General features: G+C 42.0%; 1 protein-coding gene across 4 annotated transcripts in view; it reads left to right on the top strand.

The window, feature by feature from the left end:
• The window catches only part of scube3 (signal peptide, CUB domain, EGF-like 3), a 262,184-nt gene that overhangs the window by 215,916 nt on the left and 21,854 nt on the right, over window positions 1–24,414 (top strand). For all 4 annotated transcript variants that reach the window (XM_057817169.1, XM_057817160.1, XM_057817150.1 and 1 more), the window contains 5 exons: window positions 12,531–12,647; window positions 18,587–18,709; window positions 18,792–18,908; window positions 22,065–22,160; window positions 22,236–22,352. In XM_057817169.1, coding sequence (XP_057673152.1) covers window positions 12,531–12,647; window positions 18,587–18,709; window positions 18,792–18,908; window positions 22,065–22,160; window positions 22,236–22,352 — 570 coding nt within the window. The remainder of the gene's footprint in view (window positions 1–12,530; window positions 12,648–18,586; window positions 18,710–18,791; window positions 18,909–22,064; window positions 22,161–22,235; window positions 22,353–24,414) is intronic.

Genomic DNA, 24,414 nt, shown 5'->3' with positions numbered 1-24,414 from the left:
TGTTTCATGTTTCTTGATTTTTGCCAATAGTGTGGTCTTGAGCGCTCCCTTAATGCAGCGCCAGTGCAAAGTGGAATAAAAAGAGAATCAGGTTTGCTCACAATGTGTCTCACATGCTTTGAGTACAAATAAAGTACACGACAGTCCTCTTAGATGTTAGTGTGCAAAATAAGGCGTCATTATAATCTTTTGGAAAATGATATGAATAGCACGCAATTAAACTAAGTTTAAAACATTTGTTCATTCGTGTTCCGTGTCACTTATTCACCCGGAAAAAAGTTTTGGAAACAACTTCTGACAAATCTGATAACTCCGGCAGGATGATCATTGACCCGGACAGCACTTTAAGGTGACAAAAATATGTTAAGACGTCTTAAGATAACCCTAACCCATTAGACATCTCAGTAGACATCAATGTTTTCGTGTGCGTTTATGTACGGGCTACCTGCAAGTTGCTGTGTTTCACTGTATACCAGTGTTGGGAGTGACACCGTTATAAATAACGCCGTTACGTAACGCCGTTATTTTTTTCAGTAACGGGGTAATCTAACTAATTACTTTTTCCGCCGTTACAACGCCGTTACCGTTACTGACGGTCAAAAGCAGTGCGTTACTTACTCTGAATAAATTGAAGAAACTACCAGCCGTGTCGAGTCGACTCTCTGCTCTGTTGATTTGTCATCCAAGACTTGGGGTGCGTTCAGGTTCGAGAATAGAGCACGTACTTCTGACTCCAAGCTGTTTGTCCCTGCTCATTCAATTAGACAATGCTTTCCGAAGTTTGGTAACGTTTCTGTGTTTGCTACACCTGATGCTAGCCTAGTTCCCATCTCCCACTGTCAGCCAGCAATAATTCTGCTTCCATCTTGAGGACGGCAGACGCTTTGAAGGTGACGTGAATTGTCGGGAAACGAGCCTACCCGAATGCAACCCCTCGAGAGATGCGATGGAAGTGATTGTGATTGGCTGAGGGTTAGAGTCATGTGTCGTGGTAAGCCAATCAGAGCCGGTGATTTCACAAGCAAACCGGAACAGCGTGTGCGGCAAACACACACACGCAAAACAGATGCACAGGGTCAGGATGGCAGAGCATTCAGAAGAAAAATTGTCCTTTAAGAGGTGGAGATATAGACACTATTTCAAGTTTGTCGAAATTAAAGGAAAGAACCTGCATGTAATGTGTAATTTATGTCCCGGGGCAAAGCTTTTGTCGACATCTGTGGTGAGCAATTCAAATCTGCTGAAGCACCTAACAAGTTAACTACCTGTCTGTTCTTCTCTATTCCACTGACTCGAATACTGCTCAAAAAATTTCTAATTCTTTGACATACAACAAGTTCTTTTTAAAGTAACGGAAATAGTTACTTTCCCTGGTAACTAGTTACTTTTACTATAGAGTAATTCAGTTACTAACTCAGTTACTTTTTGGAAGAAGTAGTGAGTAATGTAACTAATTACTCTTTGAAAGTAACGTGCCCAACTGTGATGGTCCTGGCCAACACTCCCCTCTACTGGCTTTTATTGTTGTTACACTTTGTTATATGTGGCATGAGTTCAACCTTGGCAGGCTGGGTGTGGCAGACCTGGGAGTGCACCAGCAACCCATCGCACCATCCCTCTCATGCTCAAGGTCTCGGGAAATCATCATGAACTGATACAATTGTTTATTATCTCCTCACCAGTAGCGCATGTCATCCTTGGTCTCCCCTGGCTTAAACACCACAACCCAAACATCGACTGGACGGAGGGAAAGATCGTGGGATGGAGCAATCGCTGCCACTTGGAATGCCTTGGCTCGGTGCATCCACTTGGTAAGCCAGTAAGAAAACCAACCTGTCCGCCAGTACCTCCTGACCTCACCAATGTGCCCCCTGAATACCATGACTTGGCGACAGTGTTCAGTAAGGACCTCGCCCACAGTCTACCTCCCCATCCCCCCTATGACTGTGCAATTGAACTCCTGCCAGGGGCCCCGCTTCCATCGAGCAGGCTCTATAACATATCCGGTCCTGAAAGAGCAGCTATGGAGGACTACATCAGAGACTCCTTGGCTTCTGGAATCATCCGTCCCTCCTCCTCTCCTGTCGGCGCAGGCTTCTTCTTCGTGAGCAAGAAGGATGGTGGCCTGCGGCCCTGTATTGATTATCACAGCCTAAACCAGATAACAATAAAAGATAGGTACCCTTTGCCCCTGATTGACCCTTCTTTTGAGCCCTTCAGTCACGCCAGGTTGTTCACCAAGCTGGATCTCCGTACTGCATATCATCTTGTCCGAATCCGGGAGGGGGACGAGTGGAAGACGGCATTCAACACCCCCCTTGGTCATTTTGAATATTTAGTTATGCCCTTTGGTCTGACAAATGCCCCTGCGGTCTTTCAAAGACTCATGAATGACCTGTTCAGAGACGTTCTGAATCGCTTTGTGTTTATATTCCTGGATGATATACTTGTGTTTTCCCGTTCCCTAGAGGAGCATCGCTGCCACGTCAGAATGGTCCTGCAGCGACTGTTGGAGAACCGGCTTTTTGTCAAACCAGTAAAGTGTGAGTTCCATGTGTCATCAGTGACCTTTTTGGGCTACATCATCGCCCAGGGCCAACTCAAACCAGACCCGATGAAGATAAAGGCAGTCGTGGACTGGCCTACTCCCAGTACCCGCAAAGAACTACAGAGATTCTTGGGCTTTGCCAATTTCTATCGCCGCTTCATTAGGGACTACAGCAAAGTGGCACTCCCTATGACCCAACTCACTTCCACCAAACACCCCTTTGTCTGGTCTGAAGCTGCCGGTAAGGCATTTGCACGTTTGAAGTCCCTCTTCACCTCTGCCCCTATCCTCAAACACCCCGACACTTCACGACAATTTGTGGTGGAAGTGGATGCATCAGACACTGGAGTAGGGGCTATTTTGTCCCAGCGGGATTCCACTACCCAAAAACTGCATCCATGTGCCTTTTTTTCCCGGCGGTTGAGCCCTGCCGAGAGAAATTATAATGTGGGCAACCGTGAATTGCTGGCGGTTGTTCTGGCCCTGCAGGAATGGCATCACTGGCTGGAAGGTGCTAAGACCCCATTCTTGATTTGGACAGATCACAAGAACCTCTCCTACATCCGATCTGCACAACGTCTTAACCCCCGACAAGCCCGCTGGTCACTGTTTCTTGCCCGTTTCAATTTTGCACTATCATACCGCCCAGGTTCACGAAATGGCAAAGCTGATGCACTATCACGGTTGCATTCTCCCAATCTGGACAAAGAAGACCCGGGGCCCATTCTTCCCTCGGCCTGCGTGGTCGGTGCAGCCAGATGGGAGATTACATCAATGGTCAGGGAAGCTCAAAGAACTGATCCAGATCCGGGAAACGGTCCCCCGAATCGCCTCTTCGTCCCATCTGTTGCACGCTCTCAAGTCCTGGAATGGAGCCACTCGTCCAAACTGACCTGCCACCCTGGTATTCATAGGACCCTCGTTTTCCTCCGCCAATCATTCTGGTGGCCTGGCATGGCCAGAGATGCCCGTGACTTTGTCAAGGCCTGCGCAATCTGTGCTCGAGGGAAGGCCTCCCATCAGCCACCCGCTGGTCTCTTATGCCCTCTCCCTGTTCCCAGTCGACCATGGTCCCACATCGCCGTTGATTTTGTAACTGGTCTGCCTCCCTCTGAAGGTAATACAGTTATCCTTACCATTATCGATCGCTTTTCAAAGTCTGTTCACTATGTTCCCCTTCCCAAACTACCCTCTGCTCTCGAAACCGCCAATCTATTGGTCAAGCATGTTTTTAGGCTTCATGGCCTCCCTATAGACATTGTTTCGGACCGCGGGCCCCAGTTCTCCTCGGTGGTGTGGAAAGAGTTCTGCAAGGCGGTGGGGGCGACAGCCAGTCTCTCTTCTGGATACCACCCCCAGACTAACGGCCAGACGGAAAGGGCCAACCAGGACCTAGAAGCTGCTCTACGTTGTGTTACCGCCCACCATCCAGTCTCCTGGAGCGCTTTCCTTCCATGGGTTGAGTACGCCCATAATTCGCTCGTCTGCTCTGCCACAGGTATGGCTTGTAATGGATTTGAGCCTCCGTTGTTCCCAGAGCAGGAGAGGGAAATAGCCGTTCCTGCTGTGAAGGACCACGTCGGCAGGATAAAGGAAATCTGGAAGACCGTAAGGGCTGCCCTCGCTCGCACTGCCGAGAAAAACTGGAGACTGGCCGATCTTCATCGTTCACCAGCCCCTGAATACAAGGTGGGACAGGAGGTCTGGTTGTCCGCCCGGGACCTCCCCCTGCAGGTAGAGTCACGCAAACTTGCCCCCCGCTTCGTGGGCCCTTACAAAATAACCAAGATCATCAACCCATCTGCCGTTCGGTTGGACCTCCCGGCATCCATGAATGTCCACCCGACTTTTCATGTGTCCCTTCTAAAGCCCATTTCCTCCAGTGACCTATGCCCTCCGGCGGTTGAACCTCCCCCTCCCCTTCTCATAGATGGCCACCCCGCATTTGCGGTCTTAAAGATTCTTGACGTCCGGCCTCGCGGCCGTGGTTTCCAGTTTCTGGTGGACTGGGTGGGCTATGGCCCGGAGGAGAGGTCGTGGATCTCCCGGAGTCTTATTTTGGACCCGTCCCTCTTGCGGGACTTTTATGCTGCCAACCCTGGGAAGCCGGGCAGGCCGCCCGGTGGCGTCCGTTGAGAGGGGGGTACTGTGATGATCCTGGCCAACACTCCCCTCTACTGGCTTTTATTGTTGTTACACTTTGTTGTATGTGGCATGAGTTCAACCTTGGCAGGCTGGGTGTGGCAGACCTGGGAGTGCACCTGCACCTCATCGCAATAAACACTGCTTTTAAGGAGCGGCCCGGGCAGCAAGCAGGTGCCAGATGATTCTGCCAATCACCAGTGGTACATCGGCCAACTACGCCTGTAGTGTTTGACAATCGTTCCTAGATCTCTTGATTAATCTTGTTCTTTGCCACCAGGACAACCACCCATCAAGCCACCACAGCCACAGCCTGAACCACAGCCACAGCCTGAACAACAGCCACAGCCTGAAGCCCAGCCACAGCCATAACCATCGCCATTGTTCAATAAAAACCCTCCACTACCGTTTCCTGGTCGCACTTTGGTCCACCTCAACTTTGCCAAGTTTGCCGTGACACCCAACACTGCTGTATACCCTAATCATGTGCAAAGCACACGACAACTCTGGATGCTAACTATCTCCATAATAATATTAGAATAAATTGGATCGCACAATAGTTTTACGTAAAGATTTGCAAACATTTTTTGGACATCACTCTCCTGCTCTGTCACTAGATCAGGAGAGTGCTCTAACTAGCAAACTTGACCCATGTACGCTTCTCGTCTCATCCCGTCTTTCCTGTTCATTTTGCTTTTGCTGCTCGTTTTGTAAAATATCGACTGGGTTATCCTTCTCATATAACATTTTTCTCGGTTCAAATTCAAAGGGCAGAACCGATGACATGTTTATGTAGTTAAAGAGTGACACTGTGGAAGTACGGCAGCGTATCTATGTGACGCCACCGCCCTGCGACGTCAACAACAATGGCGACCCGCTGGTTAAAATAATTATACAAATTTAATTTAAACGGAAACATTAAGAAGGGTTTTAATATCAAATTAGTATAACTCGTACTAACATTTATCTTTTAAGAACTACATGTCTTTCTATCCGTGGTTCCCTTTAGGTGTCTTCCGGCAAATTTTGTCACTAATTCCATTCATGTCCAGCTCGGATCTTTTACATCCATTCAAAAGTGAGATAATTTGCTGGATGACACTTAATACCATCTGTCATAAGCATTCATCAATCCTCATGACAGTGTAATGTCATAATTATGACAGTCTTATGATGCCGCTGTCAAATAAAGTGTTACCGGTAAATATCTTTTAGTGTAAATATCCCATAATACAGTGAGGCCAGCTCCTGTTTATATTCCAGTGCGGCTTATAACAAATGCTGCTTTCGTGTCAAATTGTGTGGGTGGCGGCTTATCGACAGGTGTGCTTTATATTGCGAAAATTACGTTAAATGAAAAACCTGAAAATTATGGTATATATTATTTATTTATTCAGATAGCTACTACAACAAAACAAAACATGTTTACCAAATTCTCAATTTAACTCCAAATCACAACCAAATCCATTAAAAGTCTTCATTTTCAATGTCAATTCTGAACAATTCCGTCAACTCTCAAATTAGAGGGCACGTCTGGAGCACCTTTCTTGCGGCTGTCAGTGTGTGGAAAAAAAACAAAAACATGGATAAATTTCCCCTGAGTGTAGTCATAGTCCAGGAAATATAGTATTCAATTAGTGCGTCCATTCAGATTCTCAACTCGCTATTCAATTAGCACTTTGGCGAAACCCTTTAATTTTGCTTTGAAAGCATCTTTTCAGAATACTAAGTCAAGTGATTATCTGCTTAAAATTACTGGGAACAGCTTGGGAAAGCAAGGTCCATAAAGACATGTTTGGATGAGTTTGAAGTCCAGAGACCTGAACTCAAAGAGCAATTCGGGCGCTCTGACCTAACAAATGGATGCCAGCTTGTATTGTACAAGAATACAACATTCACATTTCATTTCCCGAATGACCTAATAAAAGGAAAGAAACTTTAATGATGTCCATACAGGTGAAAATAATTTTATTTTAATAAATTGATAAAGACAGTATTTTAATTTTCTGATATGTAAAAATGGAGAAAAATACAAATAAAAACTGTGGCCATAGTAAGTGCCTGTACATTATAAATGCCTGTACTGATTTAGCCAATCAACTAGCGCTTTGAGTGCCATGAAGGTGGAAAAGCGCTATACATTTACCATTTAATAATCAAATGCGAGTATCCCAAATTGTCCGCCATTACTCATAACGGCAGTGATACCCATTGTAGTGGTTTTAAACATGGTTGCAATGAAGACTAATTTTGTGTAGTTTTAGTCGACATTTAATGAAAATGTTTTCTTCTGTTAAAAAAGTTTTAAAAATTAATCCAAAAATAAATAATAAATAAAGGTTTTAAACTATTTCAAATGAACATTGACAGACGAGCACATATTGTAGGGTCTACAAGGACAAGGGCAACTTGGTGATTATACACACTCAGCAGGAAAACAGTACATTATTTTCAATTAATTATAGCCACCTGGACGCCACAAACTGTATGCAAAAATAAAGTTTTCCGAGAGTTTAGAGCAGGGGTGGGCAAACTATTCCACAAAGGGCCGCAGTGAGTGCGGGTTTTTGTTGCAACCCATTAAGAGGACACCTTTTCACCAATCTGAAGTGCAATCAGTCGTTTGCTGGCAGGTGCTTCTCATTTCTGCTGAAACTTCATTGGATAAACTGTTTAAAATCTCTGTGCTGGGTCAGTTGGAACAAAGACCAGGACCCACTGCGGCCCTCGAGGACCGGTTTGCCCACCCCAGGTTTAGAGGATGGTCGCAGTCAGCATTAGCCTAATGCTAATGCTATGCCAACGCTATGACTTACATTTAGTGTCTGATGATCACTCAGCACAGACTTTTAAAGGCTAAAGCAACATTGCATATTCTCTCTGGCCAAGAAAACAAATCTTACCACGTGTGCATGCCTGCATGGAGACTGGATACACTGGTGAGTCAGAAATTGGGATGGAAAAGGAGAAGGCAGTGGCAGATTGAACAGCTATTATAAAGAGTTTGTCACTATTTTTTAAGCTTCTTTCTACCTATGTTGGTGACTATCAGAGTGCATGTGGTGCCTGCCGGCCGTATAACTGGCGTCACAGTCGTTACACCATGGCTGCGCTCATAAGTGATGTCTTTTTTATTGTTTTTTTCCATAATCAGACGTCTAAGAAATTTGCTCTTTGCATACTTGAAAATGCTATTAAATACTACAGCAAGCGACTTTAACTTGATAGCAGACCATATTTTGGACACAAATTCATCCAAAAAAGTAACTGAAAAGGCTTACTAATGAAATTAGATCCTAATTAGTCTTTCTTTCTCAGCCTCCTTACCCCGTCCACTAAAAACATCTCCAAACAATAGATGATGTCACACCTAGAATGAGCTGCAGATGCTTGCAGCTCATTCTAGGTGTGACATGTTGCTATTCATAGGCTTTCTATTCTCTTGTTGCCGTGTGACCGTTTTCTCATTCTGTCGACATGTACCAGCTAGCACAACGCTAGAAAGCTAGACATGATCACAAGTCTGGTTGTGATGTCATAATCTGATTACTTTCTTTCAGTAACGAGTAATCTAACGCGTTTATTTTTCCAAACCAGTAATCTGATTAAAGTTACTATTTTGTTATCGCTTCATAATGTGTGTAGGATAAAGAATATTGTAGTCATGTACGAAGAGCATTTCGGATAGAAAATGTTAGAAAGGTTCCCCTCCTCTCACTACGTGTTCGTTTCTATGGTAACCGCTCATAGCTTCCTGTTTTGGTCAAACGTGAAATGTTTTGGGACTAAGAAGGGCGCGAGGAACGCGCTACAGATTCGAGCCGAGTGCAGCCACCTGTTGAGATGTACGAGGGAATGTTGATCTGAGTGCGTCCATGACTGAAGTATTTCTCCTTCATTCTGGAGGGTTCCAGCGATCCGTTGTAGCTGCAACATGACCATTTCGTAGCTTTACCGTTGCAACGGCGGATAATCTTTGCTCGAAATCAGCAAGCATCTTTCACATCATATTCGTGTTGCACGTTTACGCTGTGAGGTGGCATGTTCGTTTAGCATCTTTGGGATGAGTTGTAAGTCCGATTCAGTGTAAAGTGCTTAGTTGCCGCCACGTTTTGTGGCAAAATTGACCGCGTGTGTGTACGCCACGGCGTACTTCCGGGTTGTGTGCGCCCATTCGCACCAGCCGCCACCTTTGTGTTTATTGCACTGTTTAATTCATTAGTGTGTTGTTGATTATTGTGCAGTCATTTTGCATTGTTTACATTGGCACTGATATGCTGTTAACCCTTATCCGTAACCTGAAGTTCTGAATTTATGACGGTAGGCTTAATCTTCGAGTTAGCGTGGGTTTAATTAGTCAGTGGGGATGATTTCAACAAATTCAATGCAGTTTGTCAGTTATTTGTTAGTTTCAGGGTTTCAGAGTGGCTGAGCTAACATGAATCAATGGTGGTTGTAATCAACTCCAATGACTAATTATACATCCGCTCACTCGAAGATTAAGCCTTATGTGAAAAATTGTGATCTTCCCCTTTAAATTCAAGTATCGGAAAGTCAATTATATGGAATGACATTTTTCTGTTGTCATTCTTATGTTTGGCAGCAAAGAGAGAAAAATTGGTGAATAGTAACCAATAAATTACTTTTAAAGTAACTTAGTTACTTTGATAATAAAGTCATCAGTAAAATAACTAGATTTGTTTTTTTAGGCGTAATCAGTATTCAGTAATTACATTTCTTCTTCAAGTAATCTGTGACAACACTGGTCACAACCACAATTGATTTTTCAAAAAAATGGGTGTTCTCTGATGCATTGTTTTGGTTGGAATATGGAATTGTAGAAAACAGCCAAGTTTGAGTGCCAAATTTGTTTTCTACAGGTGAAGGTACATTAGTCCAGTCATTTTCATTTTTTGGCATGGTCACCATTTCCATAGCACCTTTAAATACTTTGAACAACATGTCAGGAAGCTCATTAACTCTTTCATGCATGAATTATGATTTTTATTTACCCTTACAAGGCACTCATTTATAACACTGTCTGCCACTGATAGCTTTCGACGTCAAATCTATTTTCATTGGGAGGGGCAACACAGCCAATCTTCCCGGTTTAAATGAACTGGATGTTTATTGCTATCAAGGGCATGCAATGAGTTGAATACTATAAAAGAAATTTAAAAAATAAAATAAGAGTGTACTTGTGAGGAGTAAGAGTACTTGGAGTTGTAACCAGTGTGTATTTCTGTTTTAATTCATCTCAGTAACATTATTTTCATCTTCACTAACATTGTAGTAATTTGTAAATCGGGGAAATGACAGTGAGACCTGAAGGGGCTTGATTGGGAGGAACGGTCCCCCTATAAGAACCCGAGCAGTATTCAGTTATTGGACATCTGTACTCATCATGGTTTGTCGGTAACGAACACCGTGTTCAAACATAGGGGTGTCCATATGTGCACTTGGCACCAGGACACCCTAGGCCGCAGTTCGATGAGCGACTTTGTAGTCATGTCATCGGATTTGCGGCCGTATGTTTTGGACACTCGGGTGAAGAGAGGGGCAGAACTGTCAACTGATCACCACCTGGTGGTGTGCTGACTCCGATGGCAGGGGAAGATGCTGGCCAGACACAAGGAGGAGTATCTTGTGGTCTTGTTCACCAGTGAGGGGACTAGTGAACGGGAGATCGACAGGCGGAGAGGTGCAGCTTCTGCAGTGATGCGGACTGTGTACCGGTCCGTTGTGGTGAAGAATGAGCTGCGTCTAAAGGCGAAGCTCTCAATTTACCAGTCGATTACGTTCCTACCCTCATCTATGGTCACGAGCTGTGGGTCTTGACCGAAAGAACCCGATCTCGGATACAAGCGGCTGAAATGAGTTTCCTCCGCAGGTTGAACGGCTCTGCCTTATCTGCCTCATCTGGGATGGACTCAGGGTCGTCCTCCATGTTGAGAGCAGTGTTGGGAATAACGCCGTAATAAATAACGCCGTTACATAACAGCGTTATTTTTTTCAGTAACGGGGTAATCTAACTAATTATTTTTTCCGCCGTTACAACGCCGTTACCGTTACTGACGGTCAAAAGCGGTGCGGTTCTTACTTTGAATAAATTGAAGAAAATACCAGCCATGGCGAGTCTACTGTGCTCTGTTGCTTTGTCATCCAAGACTTGGGGTGCGTTCAGGTTCATGGCAATGAAAATAGTAAACACACACAGCCTACCTTTGCAAGAACGATGGAGTTGCCGTTTGATACGGTCATAATGTGCACGTCCTGCACCCATCCGCAGCAAAACTGTTCGTAGCATTGTAGCGATTTGTAATTTCGGAATCGCTGATGAGTTTAGTAACATATACCAAACTATAAATACAGCAGAATGTCCATTTCGCGTAATTGTGGAAGCCCGTCGACATCTTTACTCCATTTTTCTTCGGCTTGCTCGTAAGGGTCAACATTGTTCACATCCTTAAGTTTGATCACATATCTGTTCTTCGCCTTAGTAACGAGTTTGTCTCTTTATCGAACTGGCAAGGCAAGGCAAATTTATTTATATAAAGTTAAAGTTTAATGTCCCGCGAGCCAGACCTGCTTCCAATATGGCTGCATTGTTGTCCAATCTCACGTGATCCCCCATTCTGTGACATAAATGCTCGAGCCTGATAGTGCACGTACTTCAGAGCCGGTTGTTTATATGTGAATTGTCTCGCCCTATGTTTGTATATGTGTATTTGTTGTTAATAAAGTATTTTTCACTTTTTTTTTTTTTCTTCAAACAAACTTCAGAGCCGGTGTTTTCACACACAAACCGGAACAGCGCGTGCGGCAAACACACACACATTAAACAGATGCAGAGGGATATGATGGCAGAGCATTCAGAGGAAAATTTGTCCTTTACGAGGTGGAGATCTAAACACTATTTCAAGTCAAAATACTTGAAGTACAGTAGGCTATGTCTACTTGACCAGTTGTCTCAGGTTGTGAAAGTAAAAATAACCTTTGTTTAAAATAACTTTTTTTTTTTTTTTTAGAAAATAAATAACTTTTGAATAGGTGTCCACTGTAGTGAACACTGTCCTTTAAACTGTTAATACTAGCTGTTATCTTTTCCTAAGAACAGCCCACTCTTTTAGTCTGCTATTCGGAGCTCCCGACTCTCAACCCAGTGAACTGCTTGTGATGGAGCCTCAAGCTGGACCGGCCGAATTATCCCAGTCCCAAACCTACAGTAATTCATTACGAGAAGTAAAATAAAGATGGATGAGTTTACAGTAAATACATAAAAGTCTTGTGACCTGTGTAACCTTTCTCCAAGTCAAATACAGAGCACATTTTATTTACGAAATCCAGAAAGTTGCAAGTGTGCTGCAGGGAACAGTGGTTTTGAAAAGCATTCAGAATGTGACAGATTTGATTTTTGAGCAACTGCCATCTCTGACATTAAACATTGACATACGAGGCTCCCAGAGCAATCTCCGGGCTTTTCTTTTATATTCTCGATAAAAGAAGAAGATTGACAGGCTCTCAGAGGGAAGAAAGCGTATGCACTTCACCACCTATTATCAGTTAACTCCTGCTGCTGCCACATGTCATTTCCAAAAGTGAAAATTCCATTTCGCCACCACTAAATGGAAAACAGTGTGACTGCAGGAGGGCAATCACAGCACCAGACATGGGACCAAAGGTGTTCATTTTTCTTTTTCTTTCTGTGTTGTTGTTTTGATGCAGTCTATTGAAATGCATGACAAGCCAGACAGAGACAGGAAAGTGGGTTGGACGCTGCTCTTTGTGGTTTATGAGCGATGTCGACATTTTTAACGATGTCTCTCTCCATCATTTGCAGACATTGACGAGTGCTCCTTTGACCGGGCCTGTGACCATTTCTGTGTCAACTCTGCTGGAAGTTTCCAGTGCCTTTGTCATAAGGGCTATGTCCTCTATGGCCTGGCGCACTGCGGAGGTGAGGCAGCTAGGGGGTTTTGTTTTTTGTTTTTTTGCGGGGGGGGGGGGGGGGGGGGGGGACTGTGAAACTCACCTGTCCATCACACTTTCTATGCCGCTTCTTCAAAAGCATAATTAAATTTTCTCAACAGGAACACAGCATCACAACCACATTAATTCATCCGAGTTCATAAAAATTGTTGCCTTGTTTCGGCGCTCAGCTGCATGCCTCGTAAGCTCTCGTATGCATGAAGGTGCCAGATGCCCTGATTGTCATTAAGTGTTCTTTTAAAAATGGGTTAGGGGAAAAAAACACGTCTTCTAATTAGATGCGTCTGAGCAACTCTCAAGTCTTACGAATTCTAAACCAACAAATCAACACGCTTTGTTTACTTCCATGGTTGCGGGGTGTAAAGTCTTCCCCATCCAACTCATTAATCTGAATGTCACCACAGTGAGAATATCAACATAAAAAAGTCCCTCCATGCAACCGCATCTAAAGGCATAATGTAACCAAACGCTGGCCGTGATGGATTATTCTGATCAAGCTGATTTAAGTCTGTGCAAGTTGATTTTCAAATAGACCAAACTGAGCAGAAACAGGTGGCTGCCCGGAAGGCAGGAAATCAATCTAAGATTACGCTAACTCTTGGCAGGCAAGTAAAGCATAGGTGATTTGTGCTGTAGTTAATGGACTAAAATGTGATTTCACAAAAGTGTTAGGCTACTTCACTTGAAGGTGGAGTGTGACTTGTGACAACACAGTACTGTGGAGCAGGAAAGGGAAGAAGGGGAGACCTGGAACATTGAAAGGTGTAGGGGCGTAGCCATGGCCTGCACACATAGACACGAGGTGGTGCTCAAGCACTGGCCCTTGCCCTCTTTACTGGGCAAGTGCCCTAATCAAGGTTATGAAGCCATGATCATTATTATGTTCATAATGCATGTGCCCCCCAAGTGCCGCAACCATAATCACGGTGGCAGCATTCTCTGTCCTCCAAACATGGCAACATGCTGCAGCACAGTACAATAGCTTTCATCCACGCCCTCTCCTTGCCCCCGCCTTCAGCCCCTACACAGAGGTAACAAATTATGTTTATGTGTATGTGCCCTCCTAAACCTCAGTTGCTTAACTATTTGTCTCGTGAAGTAGCCTTTGTCTCTGTGCAACTCTCATAAATAACCAAATGTCCAGTCTCGCCTGTTAAACAAGATAGGATAGCCGCTCGCCATCAATCAATTAATAGATGGAACGTGGCAACCAGCACAGAGCCAGTGTCGGTAGGAAAAATAAATAAAACTAGATACTGTAATGCCCTCGGCTGAAAGAGGAGAGTAATCAAGAATGGTTTCACTCTCTTTAATGTGACAACAATGAAAATAAAAATACATTACGTTCTCTCTCACTCCACTTGCTCGCGTCCCCCCTACATCACAGCCCACACGTCCAGAGAGTCTCTTAAGGGGGCTGCTTATAGTTATGGACATTACATTATGATAGCTCAAGAAGGGTTTCAATATCAGATTATTTAGATCCAATTATTTAGATTCAATATCAGATTTAACTCATAATGAAGTTATCTTTTAAGAACTACAAGTCTTTTTGTCCATGGATCTCTTTAACAGACTAATACGTATATTTGATTCAAATAAATACCAAATGTTCTAAAATAAGCCCTTTTTACACACATATCCAGGGAAATTCCCGTGTAAGGTGACGTGGGATTTACTTGCGTCATTGCTTTCATGCATGTAGAGATGTCGCGGGTTGGACACTTTCCCACACTTGTCCCGTATAGCCCACTGGCGCTCTCTGTGTGGGCAGGGATGCTGGCGCGATTTTATAACCCGGACATTACGTCATTTTTGGTCGGCATCGGCTGTCACAATGTTGGTCAAAGTGTGGTTGATTTACAGAGCCGTTTGTGGGTGCGTTCCCGACATCGTAACTGCAGCCAATTCAAGCTCATCAAGATATATTTAAGCCCAGGCGATCCAAGATAAGGGTGTCGAGGTATTAACTTGCTGGGCGCCATTCGACACCTCTGCCACCCTTGTTTTGAAATCCCCTAAGTTTTGCTGGTATTTGAGTGTATTTCTTTTGTTCTCTTATCGGCTCGCCACCTACCGCTTATGTTAGTATTATTCAGAACACTATGACGTACTATCACGGACCTATTGTGTTATTCCCCTTTTCCGCGACCGAGTGTATTTTTTTTTTTGTATTTAATAAACCCTTGAACGCATCCCTCCATTGTTTTCTGCATTGAGGTGCAACCTTCAATCCGCAGTAGTGGACCCTAACATCGGCAACAAAATAAACCACACAATTCCAAACATGGACGATGGACTCTCTTCCTCGGCTCTACGATCCCGTAGCAATTTAATTTCGGCATGTTTTCAGTTTAATTTAGCCATTTCCTGTTTGCTATGTTGCTAATTGCGATGTTTGTTTATCGCTTTTCATCTAACTGCAAAGAAAGCGGAATTGACGATGGGCCCGCCATGATATTTACGCCATCAGCCATCATGCTGTGACCCGGGAATTTAACGACTGCTTTCATGCACGACGGGAAAGTCCCGGACATTATACTAAGACGCGACCCGTGAAATGTCCGTGTAATCTCCGTGTCAGTTGACCCGGGAAATTGTTTTCACAGACAACTGCTGCATGCTTAAATCTCTCGATATTCCCAGTGTTTCGGAGTTTGTGAAAGAGGCTAAACTATATATCATATTTTTATTCTTCAATCAGTTAAAATAAACATGTTTGATGTGAAAGATGTCATAGAATGTATAATGCAATAACGTGTAGAATATGAAAAGTAACATCGTTACTTCTTTGAGTGACTAATTACTCTTACAATGAGGTAACTGAGTTACTAACTCAATTACTTTTTGGGAGAAGTAATTTGTAAGTGTAACGATTTACTTTTTAAAAATAAGATTAAGAACATTGAGTAATTGTAACAGAGTTCTCACCTTTGCACATAGTTCCATGTCAATTGCTCTTAGTAAACGTCTGTCTTTTGAGGAAGTAGTAGCACTAACATTTTCTCCCATGACAGACCAGACCAACATAAACGACGTGCTACCATTGTTTAAAGCGCTGCTGAGGAATGGCTTTACCAGGCTTTTCATCGTTGCTGTCGGAACTATTAGATAACCCCTGAGATTTATTGAGCTCCCTGCTGTACTTCCTCACCGGCCGCTCATAACTAAACTCAGGTTGCTCTCGCCGTGCTTCGTCAACCCCAAAATATAGCCGAGAGCCGGGGCTCAGTGCTTAACAAGAGGCTCCCACTCAACAAACCCTGTCAGGTCGGCGACCCGCTGTCGAGTATTGTGCCGGGACCTGTCGGCATTCTTCCCAAGTGAGAGAAAACATTCTGCTTGGTTTTTTGCTTATCTGCTAAGAAAATAGACTCAGTGCTGTTGTGACTTCAGACCTCCACAAATGCGTTTCAAAATGTTCCCGCTTTCATACGCGTCGCTTTGGCCTGGGCTCAAATGCATTCCTGGGGTGAAAACAAACACGTGTTTGTGCATTCATTAACATTTATTTGAAAACAGTATGAAAAATATTCCCCCGCTTCCCTTTGATGAGTTCAACAATGGGAGTGACAGATTATAATGATCCTTAAATTTGACAAAAGAATACTGATTCCGTGAAGTCACTCGCTATTGTTATTGATTTAAAATCTGAATTTTCCTTTTCTTCTCTCTTCATTCCTCATGACTCGTCTGTGTGCACGCAAAGGGAAGAACGCCTCAAGGGATTTGCAGAAGGTCAAAGGAAATTCATTTGATTTGTATTTCAAGTATGGAAGAAAATAAAACAAGTCAAAAGTTTCTGGCAGATGAGCGCCGCTTCCATCAGATATTCATTAGAGTTCTTCGTCCTTTAAATCGAGGGCTTTGATGCAGAGGCTAAGTGGCGCATCTCTCGCAATATTTCCGAGCCGCTCTAGGCGACACATTGGCAGACTGCACTTGATGAAGTCATCATCCTCTTCGGGGAATGAAGGGGCACCAATGAAGAGGCACCAAGACAGATTTCCTTTTTTTTTCTTTTTTGTACTTTGAATGAATGATTGAACGAGACAAGAGGAGTGTTTCATATCAACAGTCAGCATTATCAGTCACTGACATTATCTCTGTGTCCTACTATTAGGGCTGCAGCTATCAATTATTTAGGTAATCAATTAATCAATGATTGATTAGTTGGAATAATCGAGTAATTGGATTACACATATTTAATGCGTTTCAGAATACATTTTAGGAGATCTAAAAAAAAGTGTTTATGCTTGCAATAACATTTATTTTGATTTGCCAAGGTTGCACTTTCAAAAGAGCAGTAAACGCAAATCCAAAATAAAACACCTGAGTGTATCTTCAAACGATACGAATTCAACAAAATCAAACGATTTCCACTTTCACTTCACTAACAGCAAATAATGCTTTTAAAAATAAATAAAATACCTGAGCTTAGCCTCAAACGGTATTAAAAGATAAGAAACGCGGATCTAAGTACAACAAAAGAACAATTGGCTAACTTGCATAGCAAAAGTCCGCTAGCTTAACAGCTGTTGCGCTTTGTATGCAGTACAGCTTTTCGTTCTTTTTCAACCTAAATCCGGCGTTAGATTGCTGCATGTGACCGACTGCTAATAAATGAAGCGGAGTGTTGGATGGCCCCTTTCGGGAAGGCGTGACGCAGTGAATGGGGAATGTGTCATGTCAAAACATTATGAAGTCTATGGATGATCCTTTGGTTTGCTTAGTCAAAACTAAACCCGAGGAGGCAAGATGGATATAAACAATTGCTTTAAACCTAAGCTTTTAAAAGCTTCAAAAACAACTGAGGTTAAACCGAGGTTTGAACACGAACAGTGTCAACATGTATATATTGTAAATTAATTTTATTGACACTGCGTTTCGAGGTCATCAACATGTTTTGCACCCCACCTCTCACAAAAGTCAAACTCCGCCTATGCTAGTCAACTCTGACTGAGATGCATTGTAAATTTCACTCCAAAGGAATTTAGAACCTTTTGTACGCACACTTGATAAATGTGGCCCCTGGAGCCGATCCCAGTAGCTCCACCCACGACTGACAGATATGAAGAACATAACAAGGTTGGATTTGCACTGAAGGTCCAATTGCCCAATTTTTTTTCTCTTTTTTTTTGGGGGGGGGGGGGGGGGTATGTGCTAGCAGCAAAATATTATTGTTCTTTTTAAAAATGACCACATTAGTTACACAATGAATTTCCTCAAATGTTTAATGTACTTGTGAACTCAACACTGTCTTAATTATCTGCTTTAATTGGGGCAGGGTGATAGGGCCTGCAAATAAAATGTTTTTTTTGGTTTTTTTTTTTCCTTTTTGCAAAAATCTTCAAAATTACATTTTTTGTTTACAGACTCACCTCCAACACACACACACACATTGAATATGAATGAATATGATACCATAGTTCACCTTTCTTATTTCCACACCTCGCCCGCTAAGATTTTCTTTATTTGTCGTAAACAAAAAAAGCTTCAAAGATTTGTTTTCTTTTATCACTGCCTTAACTCCGACAGAAATTCTTTTATAATTGGGGTTGGGGTGTTTTACATATAATGTTAAAAATAAGTGCTTCTGTTTGGAAGCAAAAATGTCATACCTGTCAAAAAAAATTGGTAGACGGTCCTTGTTGTAAAAGAGCACAGAGCAAAAATAATTACATACTGTATGTGATATTTGGAAGCTTGCACATCAGGTTAAAAGTTTACAACATGTCAATAAAACACTGCTTTTTCAACTAAAAATGGTTAAATATCCTAAATATTCAACATGATCGACTGTTGTACATGATTGCCTGCTGTGACTATTATTTAATGTTCATGTTGCCTGTTTTTGTAGTAAGCTACTATTAATATAAATGTACTCAGTGTATCCTATATTTTTAGATATTGATGAATGCAGTATAAACCGAGGAGGTTGTAAATATGGCTGCATTAACACTCTGGGGAGTTATGAGTGTACCTGCCCACCTGGATACAAACTGCACTGGAACAGAAAGGACTGTATTGGTACGTAGCAGCACTGCCCTCTAACGGTGAAGGAACATCTAGCATTGTGTGATTTATACCTCGTTGACTTCTCGCTGTTTAGAATTGGTGAAATGTCCTCCAGGCCTTGTCGCCCCTAAGGCTACTCTCACCTGTAGCAAAACGGGCAAGAAAGAGAGCTGCTCGCTCACTTGTGCCTCCAAGGCACACTACCTGGCAGGTATGTTCAGTGTAAACCACTTTAAGATTATGTACAGTTTAACATTAAATCTGCGCTTAACAATTTCATGCACTAATTATGATTTTTTTTAAAATTTATTTGTTTATTTATTTAACCCTTACAGGGCACTCATTTGACTCAATGGCTGCCATTGACAGTGCACATCCAATCCATTTTGACTGGGAAGGGTGAACGTTCATTCGCCATTCCCAGTCGATATGTATTGGGTGTCTAGCGCCGTCTGAAAGATGAGCGTTCACAGTCAGACCTCCCAGTTTAAATGAATTGGACATGAATCGTTGTCGATGGCATGCAATGAGTTAAATACTATGAAAATAAAAACAAACAAAAAAATCAACTTTAGAGTGTTACTTGGGGCCATAATTAGTGTGTACTTCTGTTTATATTCATTTTCATTGTATTAATGTGGTTTTAGTCACATTGTATCAATTCATGAATGTATTTAAATTATTAAAGAAAAAAAAGCATTTGAAATATTAAAATTACATAGTAATTAATAATTTTACAGAAGAATATAATAACAATAATTGCTAATATTTAATGTTTTTAATTGACCAGAAAGTCATTTGCTCATACAGGTCTTAAGTGTCAACCAGTGTTGTTTTTGTCAGCCTTTTTAATTTTCGTCTTAGTATTTTGGACGATAATACTTATTAGTCATTTCAAAATGTGTTTGTATTTGTCTAGTTTTAGTCGAAGTTTACGCAATGTTTTTGTCTGTAAAATTCAAAAGTTGTACTCCCAAAATCAATAAAGATTTCCAACTACAGTGGTACCTCGACATACGATCGCTTCGACACACTATCTTTTCGACATAAAATTTGACTCGCCATTTGTTTCTACATCCAACAACATGCTCTAAGTACGACAATCTATGACAGCACCGCAGTTTCTTTGTTTTCCCGCAAGACGGACAAATGGCAGATTTTCCTGTGAGAGAAATCAACATGGGTTGAATGTTAGTGCAGATGGTGAAAAAGGTACCATTGAAATGAAGATGGAAATGATTGAAAAAATATAAGCGTGGAGTGCGCATCCGTGATATGGCTCGCTCAAAAATACAGCAGTAGACAGTCTATGAAGGTCCTCCTCTGTTCGCCAGTCTTTATAAGTTAAGGTGGCAATTATTATTGTGGTCACATCACCAAAGAAATCGCCAGCTTCGTCAGGTTTCAAATCATTTATTCCATCAACTTTTTCAACACAACACGCCTAGTGTCCCTTGCAGCAAATAAACAAAGTGGAACTAAAAAGGCGCACTCTATCAAGTCAGCTATGCGATATGTTCAGGCACACCACGCAAACACATTTGCCAGATTAGAACCCGGTTTGTTACATTATTATAGGTGCAATTATTATTTTTCCTATTATTATATTATTATTCTGATTTTTATTCATAATTTATTTGTTTTGCTCTTTGTAATTGATATTTGCAATAGTAACATCAGCAATTATTGAGAAATTAGTGTAGGTTTTCGGGCTGTGGAACGAGTTAATGGAATTATAATGTATTCTTGTGGCAAAATACTGCTCGACATACGACCATTTCGACTTACAAGCAAGGTCCTGGAATGAATTAACTTCGTATGTAGAAGTACCTCTGTATTTCGAATGAACATTGATAGACTAGCACATATTGTAGTAGGGTGACCAAACGTCCTCTTTTGCCCGGACAAGTCCTACTTTCACGTAGTATCCTCGTCGTCCGGGCGGGTTTTAAAAATTCATAAAAATGTCTGGTTTTTATGATTTTTCACGGGACCAATTTGAAGAGAATCCCTCCGGCCGCTGGGTGGCAGCAGTTGACATGGCTCCTACTAGAAGGGAGGGAAGGAGTAGTTCTTCTTGTTTTTGTTGGCAGTTTACCCCTATCATGAGGCATTACCGCCATCTACTGGGTTGACAATTTGGCCACAACGCCTGCCCAGTTGTTAAGTTTTTAGCGATAAATACGTAAATATTGGCAACTGTTGACTTCTGTCGGAGCTTTGACTGTAAAATCTCATTTGGTGTCGCATCGTTGCGCTGCCAATGATTGTAAACTTTTCTAGCAAAGTTTGATTTTTGCCTCAGCTAACTATCAGTAAGCCAAACCATGCTAGGCATTATGGGAAACGTAGTTTTGAACTGCTACGTTTGGAAATTATATACATTTTTTTTTTTTTTTTTTTTTTTTTTTACAAACTGCATTTTCACATCCAGAGTGAGAGGGCACACTTTAAATATATTACAGTGATATAGACATCTTTGAGTGAACTTCGAGTAAAATTCAAGTATCTTGAGGCCGGGCTTAGTGTCCTCTTTTTTGGAAATCAAAATATGGTCACCCTATCTTGTAGCATCTATAAATCTATTACCTACTTGGTGAGAACTCCCAGCAGGAAAACATTACATTATTCTCAATAAATTATACCCACCTGGGCGCAACGAACTGTATGTAAAAGAGGTTGTCTGAGAGTTTAAGAGGACACTCGCCATGCTAACGTGAATGCTATGCTAACGCTACAAGTATTTAGTTTGTGATGACTCAGCATAGTCCTTTAAAGGCTAAAGCAATATTGCATATAGTCTCTTGCCGGATAAGAAAAATCTTACCATGTGTGTGTCAAAACAGGCAATGGGGAGACTGGAGAGGACACTGGCACATCATATTAGTGACACAAAGAGACACTGCTACAATGCAGGCTAACTGCCCATAAAATATCAAACATTGGGAACATGTGACGGAAACTACGGCGCATTTTCATATCGTTATCGTCTCGTCAAACAAAAACTGGCGTTTATCTCATTATGTTTTAGTCTCCCAAGACATTTTCGTTATAGTCACTGATGACGAAAACAACACTGGTGTCAACTTTCAATTAGCTTTCACTGCAGTGTTCACTGTCAAATCAAATTACCTGGTCATGAAAATGAAGGATTCAATTACAATGTATTGGCCACGGAGCAATAAAAATTGCACCCAAACAATTGTTTACAAGCAAACAGTTTCTGGATGCAAATGCATTGTACATGTAATCTAAATATAACTGAGCTGTATTTTAAAAGGCTATGTTTTGTTGTGTCTTACAATGACGAGTATATCTGTGCTACACTTCATCTTAGTTTTGATTTTATTTATGTGTCTGTTCTTAGAGTCTGACAACAGTTACTCGGTTAGCTGCGGCATCCCTATCGTCCGAGGGAAGACCCCCATCAGGCTCAACTCCAGTAGCAGCCAAAGCTGCATAGGTGCACCCTCAGTTTGTCTCAGTCGTTGTTCGTAGTTGCGTACGTCCAACCTACATTTACTGTCTTTGTCTGTAGAGACTTTGGCGCCTCCAGTGAAGCAGACGGCATCTTTCAAGATTAAAAACGCCAAATGCCACCTGCACCCTAAATTGACTGGCAGGACAGAAGACCGGGGACGGACCCTTGGACCAGGTCTCTCCATATCTGAGTTTACTGTTGCATTAAGTTATGAAGTAACATCAAAATGCTACTACTTAGCTGTGCCTACAACATACCACAAAACCATCAACTGTATTATTAGCTTAGCAACTAGCCTTGATCCTCACACCATATCTTGAAATGTTCATCTTATTCCACATACGGGATGGTTGCCTCCAACCTCCGCACTCAGCTGCTGCAGCTCATGGCGTGTCATTCAGTGTCATCACATACTTTAATATACAGTACATTACACATACAGGCATACATCAGTAGGCAAAAAGGAATTTCAATCTTTAAATCGCAGTTAAAAACGCTATTGTTTACTTCAACGTTCTCTTACTTCTCTTACAATACAAATATGCAATACATGCCATGCTTTTTATCCATGTGTGTCTTTCTTTCCGGGTTCGGGTTTGTTTTTTGTTTTAATTGTGTCTTACGACTTTGTTAAATTGTCCCATATAAATGGGTCGGGGTTTTTTTCTAAATAGGGTGCCATTTTGACTGAAAAGGGAAGTTCAGAATTTTTTACATTCGGTTTAATCTTCCAGTTAGTGAGGGTTTAATTAGTGGATGTAGGATATTTCAACAAATTCAGTGCAGTTTGTTAGTTAATAGTTATTTTCAGGGCTCCGGAGTGGCTAAGCTAGCGTGAGTCAATGGTCCCTTCTTAGCATGCCAATAAAAAACAACATATGCACGCATGAAAATCACCAATAATCCATGCAATCAATAGTGTCAGCTATGTTTTCAGGATAAAGTTAATAAAACTTACCATTGCCTGTATGAACAGCAACATTTGTAATCCAGCAGCTCTGCAGGGAACAGGCTGCAGAGCGGAGTGATATATTTTTTCCACCGGTGTGTTTTTGTCATTGCTAGCAGCAAGTAACCACAGTTTATAGTGTTCCTTGTTCAATATAGGGAATTGGTGGAAACTTCCATTTGCCCCTTTCTTCTGTCTGTTTCCACAGCCTCAAATACACATTTCTCCAGGTTGCCGTTCTTCAGTCAAGACTCAGTAGATTGATGCTGCATTTGAGGAAGGTGGGAAGTCAGAGTTTTCCAACCTCTGATCAGGAAAAATATAATTGGAACGTCACTCGAACTGGGAGGCCCTAGTCGCAAAGTCAGAAAAAAAAAAAAACATACCCCGACTTCACGCTTCAATCTGATGTCACTTGACAAAATGGCGCTGCCCGTCAAAAAGCAAACCATCCATAGTAAAAATGAATAAGGCATTTTACAGTGTGTGCTATTTACCTTAGTCGTCGTTTTTCCTCCACTACACACTTTGATCGCTTACGAGAAGGAAGGTTTGCTGGAGGTAAAAATGTCTTTTGATGGCCAAAATAAAAAACAATTTTCCCCAATTAGCCATCTTGCTTTTTACATTCGCTCGGAACGCTTTGAGGTCGCAACCGGTACCATCCGGGCGGGATAAATCCGACTTCCCACCTTCCTCGAATGCAGCATGAGCACGAGTGGTTGAAGCACTCCTCTCCATTGTGGTCGCATTACGCATCTAAAAAAAAATTGTCCGGCAGAATGATATGAACTACAGCAGTTTGGTGCGATATTGTTTTGGCCGCATGGGTATTTTGAACAATGATCTGCATTTTGAATGCATTTGACCATGTTAAATCTGTTTAATATCGTTTTTTATTGGCATGCTAAGAGATGACCATAGACTAGCGCTAGCTTAGCCACTCCGGAGCCCTGAAACTAATAAATGACTAACAAATTCCATGGAATTAGTTGAAATCAACTCCACCGACTGATTGAACCCTGGCTAACTCAGAGATTAAGCTTGATGTAAAAAATTTTGAACTTCTGCTTTAACAGAGTAGACACTAATACAGACTGGACATTTTGTGCTAAAGTTAGCCCTCAGCATACCTATGCTAACATAATAGCTGACATCACTTTAGATATTGATACTTTAGATGAGTAATCTATCAAACAAACGAACCTTTTGAAATTATTTAATTCAATTAATTTCTTTGATATATTGCTATAAAAGCGTGGACACGTTATGATCAACCACACTGAA

Source organism: Corythoichthys intestinalis, chromosome 2, assembly GCF_030265065.1.
Source record: "Corythoichthys intestinalis isolate RoL2023-P3 chromosome 2, ASM3026506v1, whole genome shotgun sequence".
NCBI lineage: Eukaryota > Metazoa > Chordata > Actinopteri > Syngnathiformes > Syngnathidae > Corythoichthys > Corythoichthys intestinalis.
Note: the sequence above shows the minus strand (reverse complement) of the source record. Positions and strands in the feature narration are given on the sequence as shown.